Genomic DNA, 9,401 nt, shown 5'->3' with positions numbered 1-9,401 from the left:
TCCAAATGCATAAATTATTAAATATTTGAAATTTAATTATCTATCTTATATTAACTTATATTGGCTTTTAAATGCATTAAATTGTTGATTTATCAAAAGTCCTTATATGAAGGCATGAAAAAATTTTGATCATGTTCTAAAGTATTTTGATCATGTTCTAAAAGTATTTTGATCATATTCTAAAAGTATTTTGATCATGTTCTCTCATGCCTAAAGTATTTTGATTATATTCTAAAGTATTTTGATCATGTTTTAAAGTATTTTGATCATGTTTTAAAGTATTTTGATCATGTTCTAAAGTATTTTGATCATGTTCTAAAAGTATTTTGATCATGTTCTCTCATACCTAAAGTAATTTGGGTATAACTTTTCATAGGATAGTCTAAATTAGGTGATTCAAATTTTTGAGTAACCACAACATCATTACCTACAACTTTCATGAAGAACATATCTTAAGATTTGGAGTTTAAATAGATTAAATAAATTAATCTTTGTAAGACATAGTGTTGTGACGGAATGGAGTATTTGTAGAATAAAATTCATATCTCGATGTAGAATGCTCCAAATTAGATGATTCATGAACTAACTAAAATTAGACTTCTATATCTATAATTCTTATGAAGACACCAAATCCTAATAAGGAATTTATCTTATTCAAACGCAGCTTCGAAAACGGATATTCCGTTAAAAGAGATTTCATCTCACGTACCATAGAAAGATCTAGAACCATTTGACATCATCCATGACATCAAAATTCTCCATTGAATTTTCAAGATCATCCTTTATGATTATGTTTATTTACTGTTAGGTCCCTCCTCCACACCTATAAATATCCACCTTATTTCCTCATTTTATTCACCAAGCTTTCTTAAGCAACTCTTCTCTCTATATACTTCTTTACTCCTTCTCAAATATAGTTTTAGTTTTAGTAGTATAAAAATACTACTCTGGTGATTCTTATACTCCGGGTAGTACACCAAACAAATCGGCGAGAACAAAAGGCTAGAGATCCAAGAGTGTTCCAATTCAAAGTAAAGCTTCCGATTTAAGGTATGTAAGGCTTTCATAGCATTGGATTGAGTTCGTCCATGCGCTCAATATTTAAATTTATTATAATTGAGTTATAGTTGAGTTTTATCCAAATCTTGAATTCTAAATGAATTAATTCTTCTTCTATTGAGTTAGATATATTTATGCATTAATATTATTAATATTGTTGTCTCTCATATTATTGGAATTATTGTTCATGGCTACTTTTCCATTAATCCTAATTAATTTGATGTTCATGAATATTTTTATACATGTTTTGAGTAAATATGTTGTCTTTTTAATATTTTTATTGATAAAAAGAGTGATATGAATTAATACTATATATGTATTTTGATTGAGTTTTAAAAGAGCAAAATAGTTGAGTTTAAATGAATTTGATAAATGATGTTTTGAGCAAGATATTTTGATGAGATGTAAATGATGTTTTTGAAGTATAATGATTGATGAAGAGGTAATGAGATGAGTTTGATGATTTAAATTAAAGTCCAATGAGACTAGATGATGAGATTAATATGAGCACATATTTTGGAAGTAGTATTGAGCACCGAGTTGGGTAAGAGTTTAATTGACTCAAACCTCAAAACTACGTAGCCAGCGTAGGATGGAGGCTATACCTCTTAAGTCCCAAAAAGAGGACTTTGATGAGTGGATCCAATATAGTGATGTCCTTTACCCTGACAAGGTATTGGATGGATGTGGCAACGACATCGCTTCATTGTATCATCGCTACCTCATAAGTGATGGTTGTCGGTTAGAGAAACTCCCAACTGAGTAAGCATTTTTTATAATTATTTTAAATTGGCATTACATATTGATGTTGAGATGATGTTGAGTTAGGATCTAAGTTTTCTTGAGAGGAATTTCTTGATATATGTCCTTACCTTCCTTCCATTTTACATACTCGTACATTCCACGTACTGACGTCATTCGACCTGCATCGTTTTATGATGCAGATACAGGTGTTAGAGATCCTCAACAGGAGCTTCGTTGAAGATCATTATTTTTCAGCTATTTGGTGAGTCCTTCTTGTATTCGGAGGAACTCTTTATCCTTTAATTATTGTTGAGTATTATGTTTCTTTTAAGATAGCCATGGACATGTCATTGACACCATCTAAGAGTATTAGAGGCTTCATAGACAGAGTTTAATGATGTAATTGGAGTAGTTCTCCTTTGAAACTACTTCTTCTAAAAAAAATTCTTCTTTCATTAGATGTTATTAATGGAGAGCCCATATAAGTATTCTTATTAAGTCTTCCGCTGATGAAAGAATAAGTGATGAGACCAAGTGGTTCTCTCAGAGGTCAGAGATAGTTTCTGAGTGCCGGCCACGCCTAGGGTACCTTCTCGAGGCGTGACTATTACTTTACCTTATAAAGATTATTTTGATGAATTAAATATTCCGACAAAGGCCAGACTTTGTCAAATAAATATTAATTATTCAGAATTATGCGAGATTGAGATTGATAATTTGTTAAAAAAGAATTTAATCATGCATTCTAGTTCTGCATGGTCTTGTACTGCTTTTTATGTTAATAAACATCCTGAACAGGAAAGTGGTATTCCAAGATTAATTATTAATTACAAATCTCTTAACAAAGTTTTAAAATAGATTAGATACCCGATTCCAAATAAAAAAGATTTATTAGATAGATTACATGATGCTATAATGTTTTCTAAATTTGATTTAATGTCTAGTTACTGGCAAATTCAGATTACTGAATCAGATAAATATAAGACTGCTTTTAATGTGCCTATGAGTCAATTTGAATGGAATGTTATGCCATTTGGTTTTAAAAATGCACCCTCAGAATTTCAAAAAATTATGAATAATATTTTTATACCCTATACCAACTTCATTATTGTTTATATTGATGATATTTTAGTATTTTCTAAAAATATTGAATCACATTTTAGACATCTCAAATTATGTTAGAAAATTGTTATTCAAAATGGGTTAGTAATTTCTAAGCCAAAAATGCTTATTTTTCAAATAAATGTCAGATTTTTAGGACATAATATTGAAAAAGAAAAAATTAGTCCTATTACCAGAAGTATTGAATTTTTTTCTAAATTTCCTGATGTTTTAACTGACAAAACCCAGTTACAGAGATTTTTAGGTAGTTTAAATTACATTTCTCATTTTGTGAAAGATTTAGCTATAAATACTGCTATTTTGTATGATAGATTAAAAAGAATCATAACGCATGGAATGATTTACATACTACTGCTGTTAAAAATATTAAATTAAAAGTTAAAGCACTGCCCTGTTTAACTCTTGCTAATCCTAATTGGATGAAGACTGTTGCAACTGATGCATCTGATATTGGTTATGGAGGTATTTTAATCCAATATTCTCCTATTGATAAAAAAGATTTTATTATTCAATTTTATACCAGCAAATGGAATACTAGTCAGAAAAATTATGCTACTGTTGCAATTTTTTTTTAGCTATTGTTAAATGTGTTTTAAAATTTCAAACTAATTTATATTACCAAATTTTTTTAATTAAAACTGATTGTCAGGCTGCTAAGTTTATGTTCAATAAAGATTGTAAGCATAATGTGTCTAAACAAATATTTGCAAGGTGGCAAACACTATTAGCCCCTTTTGATTTTAATATTAAATATAAAAAAGGAATTGAAAATAGTTTGTCAGATTTTTTGACCAGGGAGTATTTGAATAAACATTACATGTGCAGGATGCGTCCGAGTTGGTCTGGGTCTTCTAATAGAGGAAGAGCCCGAGGAAATCAAAACAGATTTCAGTCACTAGGGCAGATTCCAAGCCTTAAAAGATTAATTGGAGCAATTTCTACTCCAGGTGCGTCGTCTTCAACAGCTAGCAATGCCAGTATTCGACCGTCTTATGAAGATTATCAAAATTACCTGAATTTTATCAATGCCAGCAATGCTGGAACTAATGGGGGTAACAATGTTACCAGTCAACACACCTCTGTTGAGGATCCTACTAATGAACATTCTTTTGCCTCTGTCATTGGCAAATCGAACAAAGAGATTTTGACACTAATTTCAAAAAAGAATTGATTTTATATGTAGACCCAAAAGATTTTCAATGGAAACATAATCCATGGGTCGTAATGAAGAGATATTTAAATAATGCATTATTTTCAATGCAAACTTATAAAAATAGATTACACTTTGAAATGATTTTGACATCAACAGGGTCTGTGGAAATTACCCACAATAATACTGGAGGCCCTAATAAATCATATTTTACTTACTCTAAGATTGTTATTAAAAAATTAATTTTACCTGAAGAATGGAGATTGAGCACTCTCAAAGATTCTCAATATTCACACCAAGTGGCACAAACCATTGTAAATTTTAATTATTGGGATTATGTGGAAGCATTTTCCAAAACTCTTTATTATGAAAATGATGACCATAGCATTCATGGTTCATCAAAATTTGTCCCCAAGTTTTTAAAAGTACAACAATCCTAGCCTGATTTGTTAAATGGTGGTCTTTTTTCGAACCCCCCAACATAATTTTACCATCACTATTTTTAGACCAGTACTCTCTTTGGATTGAAGCAACTCCCAAAATTGCTGAATTAGACAAAGAAGATAGATTATTCCCAGGAACTCCATTAATGAATTTTTTCTTCAAATTCTCTATCCCTTGGATTTTTAAATGGACTATTGAAGTCACAGCTGATTCAGACGGCCTACCCTGTATTTGTAGATTTTTTCATACAAAGTTTTGATCAAAATTAACTCAAAAAGATCAAAATGGCAAATTATACGGCCAGGAGTTGTTAAATGATATTGGAGAAGCCATTATTAAATATGACAGATTTGATAAGATTAAACTTTCAGAAGAAGAAAGCCATTTTGCCAAAGTTACCAGAAAATTACAAATTAAAAAGGGTGGATTATTAACCCAGGAAGAACTTGTAACAACATACATGGAACAAATCAAAAAGGATATTCAGACCCCGTTTAGAACTGATGATGATTCTATGCCAAATAATTCTGGAGATGATAACCTCTTTAATGATTCTTAGAGTGTGAACAACATAGCCTCAAGTGAGATTCTAGATATAATAAAAAAGGTTGAAGATGAAATTTTACAATATAAAGCCAAAAAGAAAATTTAAAATTGGACCACAGTGAAAGAGACAGGCAGACAAAGAAAAACAGATTTGATGGCAAGCATAGTGGATTTTACTGTGTCAACAATAATTTTACTGTAGAAATGTTGAAAATTTTAAGATTACTGTACGCTTTTTACTATTTGGCACTGTGCAACATTGTTTAGCTTGACTTTTTGAATTTTACTATGCACTTTTACTGTGCACTTTTGTTTATAAAAGGAATGAATCAGAATTCATTTCTCAAGTTCGGATTTCCCTCTTCCTTGTCTCTACTTTCTCTCTCTCCTTCATGGTTTGTAATCAGTTTGTAATACTACTACGATGTATATATAAATAAAGTTTGAAGTTTCCAACATAAACCTAGGAGACTGGTGGTGTTCCAGGTACTTGTTTCTTTTTTCTTTTATTTATTTTTGTATAACTTAGACCCATGGTGGGTTAAGTATTTGTAACACCCCTAAAATATTTTCCCTAAGATTTGGACCCTTCTTGTATATGGGTAGGGTCGAACTCGAGTATTGTAAAGATATGCATGAGTTAAGATGAGTCCCTAAGAAATTTAAACAGTGTTAGAGGTGATGTGGAAGGACCCCTAGGACCAAGCTAAGTCGAAAAGATTCGTCGTGACTAAGTTTTAGGATGAGTTCGTATAAGGGGTCGACTTCTAATGACCCTACCTTTTGAAAGACGACAATCTGAGTGGCCCATGACCTATTAAATTAAAGGTCGTCGAGCCTTCTTTCCAACGTCACCAAGAATGTAATTTTTGGAGTTCGGAGTCAAAAGATATGACGATCCTAAGACGAACTAGCTCGACAGGAATTTTAGGCCTCGGTTGCAACTGCTGGGAATTTGGGCTTGGCGCCGCAGTGGTGCGACGCGCCACTATCGCGCCAGGAACATGCCTCAGTAGTTTGGTCCCTAGCGCGGCGCGCCACTACGAGATGTGCAGGGTTTTCAAGCCTATTTTCTAGAACCCAGAAAATATGGCCTTGGCGCTGTAAGGGCGCGACGCGCCACTATCGCGCCAAGAACATGCCTCAGTAGTTTAGCCCTTGGCGCGGTGCGCCACTAACAGATGTGCAGGTTTTAGGCCTTATCGACCTGGCGCTGCAATGGGGTAACGCGCCACTATCGCGCCAGGAACATGCCTCAGTAGTTTGGTCCCTGGCGCGGCGCGCCACTACGAGATGTGTAGGGTTTTCAAGCCTATTTTCCAGAACCCAGAAAATATGGCCTTGGCGCTGTAAGGGCGCGACGCGCCACTATCGCGCTAAGAACATGCCTTAGTAGTTTGTCCCTTGGCGCGGCGCGCCACTAACAGATGTGCAGGTTTTAGGCCTAATCGACCTGGCACTGCAATGGCGCGACGCGCCACTATTGCGCCAGGAGCGTTTTCAGGCTATTTTTCAGAATTTTGGAGAAAGGGCAATTTGGGAATTGTCCCAAATTATATATACTCGAGCCTTGGGCGTTTTGGGACCATTTTCAGCCCCTCTCTCTCTCTAAAAAGCCCTAGAAATCCCTATTTTTCTTCTTCTTCTTCTTCTTCTCCATTTCCAACAAGGAATTGTTCCAAGAGCTTCAAGACTCCAAGTTTCCATTGAAGACCCAACAACAAGGTTTCTTCAAGAATCTATTCTAAGGTATGTAAGGCTACTCAAAGCATGGGTTGAGTCCACCCATGTGCCCTACTCTTCTTTGAGGTTAGATGTCCATGAGAATGGAGTTTCTTGATATGAATTATGTTTGAATGAGTCTTGTCTCCTAATAATTTGATTCTTATTGTGTTGAAGTTGTTGAGCTAAGAATTTCTAAAACCTTCATGTTAGCATGAGTTGATGGAGATGGTTTGCTAATATGCTCGGTTGATTTCCTTAATCATGTGACTATGTTGAATGAGTCAATTTCCTTAAATGTGTTATTCCTCTTGAATTGTTGGTTAAAACCTTAGAGTGTGACTAGTCATAAGGAGGTGATAAATGAGGAGAGGAATGGTTTGTTATGTTTGTGGGAGGTTATAAATACTTATTTAAATTAGGCTTGATTGAGTTGATTGGAGGATAGAATTGATGAGTGGACAAGGTCCTAAATGAGACTTGACATTATGACTTGATTGAGTTGAAATGAGAATAGAGTTGATGAGTTGGCAAAATTCTAAATGAAACTAGCCGTGAGGGCTTGTTTGAGATGATTGGAGGGAGTCTTATGAGCATGGAGTCATGGGAGGAGTATCGAGCACCGAAGCGGGTGAGAGTACAGTCCATACTCGAACCCCAGAAACTACGCCGCCAACGTAGGTAGGGATGGAACCGTTAAAGCCGGATGCTTCCCAGGGGATCGAACCGTTAAAGTCGGATGTTTCCCATTTTATTGTCCTGAAATGATAGGACTTGACTAATCGATGGAATCCATGAATAGGGAGGCGTTCATGCCCTGGCAAGGTATGGACGGACGTGGCAACAACGTCTGATTGTTGTACTATCACTGGCTCATAAGTGATGGTTGTCGGATAAGAAAAACTCCCATTTAGGTCTTGATAGTGCTCCGAGTCAGTTGAGTTGAGTGGCATGTGAATTGGTCCCGTCTAAACCATTTCTTGTTAGACTTAGGACACTTGAGTGAGTTGTCACTTTTTATGAGTTGAGATTTCCGAGTTGGCTGATCCTTTTCTGATGTTGATTTATTCGGCCATTTTACATGCTCGTACATTCCACGTACTGACGTCATTTGGCCTGCATCGTTTCATGATGCAGAGACAGGTACCAGAGATCATCAACCGGCGCACCGTTGAAGATCTACACACTTCCCGCTACTTGGTGAGTCCTCCTAATTTTTGGAGGATGTTGAGCTCCCTGTGTAGTTTTGTGTTGTTTCCTTTATTTTGATTGTTGGTAGCCATGGCTTGTCATTGACACCTCCTAGACTTTGATAGAGGCTTCATAGACTAGAGTGTGGGGAGGTTGGACTGTTATTTTGAGGAGTCTTATTATATTTGTTTTGTTGAGTTGATAGTGTTTGGCCTTCGGCCCCCATAATGTGAATAATGTGTATGATTGAATCCTCCATTGAGTGAATGTGATTGAATGATAGTGTGACTGAATCAGGTGGTTCGCTTGAAGGCCAGAAATGGCTTTCGAGTGCCGGTCACGTCTAGGGTACCCTCCCGGGGCGTGACAATATTTAAGTGTTAAATAATAACTAATATAGATTGTTAGAATACAAAATGACAATAACTCTAAAATAAGAGTTTTTCTTTAATGAGTTAAGGTTTTAGTCAGGTTTGAGTTAAAATAATTTTATAGTAAACTAAGCTTAAATCATGATGTTGGTAAGCCCTAAATGGAGTGTTCCCGACATGGTTAGTGATGAATTAATCGGGTTGAAAACCTTGTGATTCCGTTGGTAAGTCCTGTATGGCTGGTGAAATTGCCTAGGGATGTTCCCGGTTGGATTTTAGATGATTAATTCGCGGTTTACATAAAATACATTTAATTCTGTAAAAATACCAGACTGAGTAAAAAGATTCCAATAACCTCTAAGGTCTTTCTCAACACTTGGTATCAACAACAACAACAACAACAACACAATTACTAATCATAAAAAAGTTTACCTCCATTATAGATAGGAACTTATACTCACTTTATTATCTTTTTACGGAAAAAAGGTCAAAATTACTCTTAAACTATTCGTAATAGCTCAAATATACCCTTTAATTATTTTTAGGATCAAATATACTCTCGACATTATCAAAAGAGACCACAAATACCCTTCCAGTTAACGATTGACAGTTAAAACTGACATGACATTGCCACATTAAAAAAATATCCACATGGACGGCCACATCAGTCTCTCTCGCTTTTCCTCTTTAGTTCAAGGGTATTTTGACCCTTTTTTAGAATTTTATTTTTTTTCTAAATTTTCTACACTACCACATACCCCTCCCTCCACAACTCCACCCATTGTTTTAATTATTAATTATTTTTTAATTTTTTTTCTACTACCCCCCCCCCCCCGCCAAAAAAAAACCCTCATCCCTCCCCCAAAAAACTATTTTTTATGAAAACTTTTCAACATTTTTGTTTGGAGGGGTGGGAGTATGTGTTATTGTAGAAAATTTTTAAAAATAATAATTAATAATTAAAAAAAAATGTGTGGGGTTGTGGAGGAAGGGGGTATGTGGTGGTATAGAAAAATTAGAAAATAAATTAAAATAATAAAAAAAGGGTCAAA

General features: G+C 34.8%; 1 protein-coding gene across 1 annotated transcript in view; it reads left to right on the top strand.

Moving 5' to 3' along the window:
* Nucleotides 1-4,096, top strand: part of LOC129890644 (uncharacterized) — a gene marked incomplete at its 5' end in the record, with an annotated part of 14,800 nt that extends 10,704 nt beyond the window's left edge. Inside the window, 2 exons of the mRNA XM_055966155.1 lie at nucleotides 3,237-3,387; nucleotides 3,687-4,096. Of these exons, the coding sequence (XP_055822130.1) occupies nucleotides 3,237-3,387; nucleotides 3,687-4,096 (561 nt within the window). The remainder of the gene's footprint in view (nucleotides 1-3,236; nucleotides 3,388-3,686) is intronic.
* Between the last annotated feature and the right edge of the window lie 5,305 nt (nucleotides 4,097-9,401).

The sequence above is a fragment of the Solanum dulcamara genome, chromosome 5 (assembly GCF_947179165.1).
Source record: "Solanum dulcamara chromosome 5, daSolDulc1.2, whole genome shotgun sequence".
NCBI lineage: Eukaryota > Viridiplantae > Streptophyta > Magnoliopsida > Solanales > Solanaceae > Solanum > Solanum dulcamara.
The sequence above is the reverse complement of the archived record's forward strand: the minus strand, read 5'-3'. Positions and strand labels throughout refer to the sequence as shown.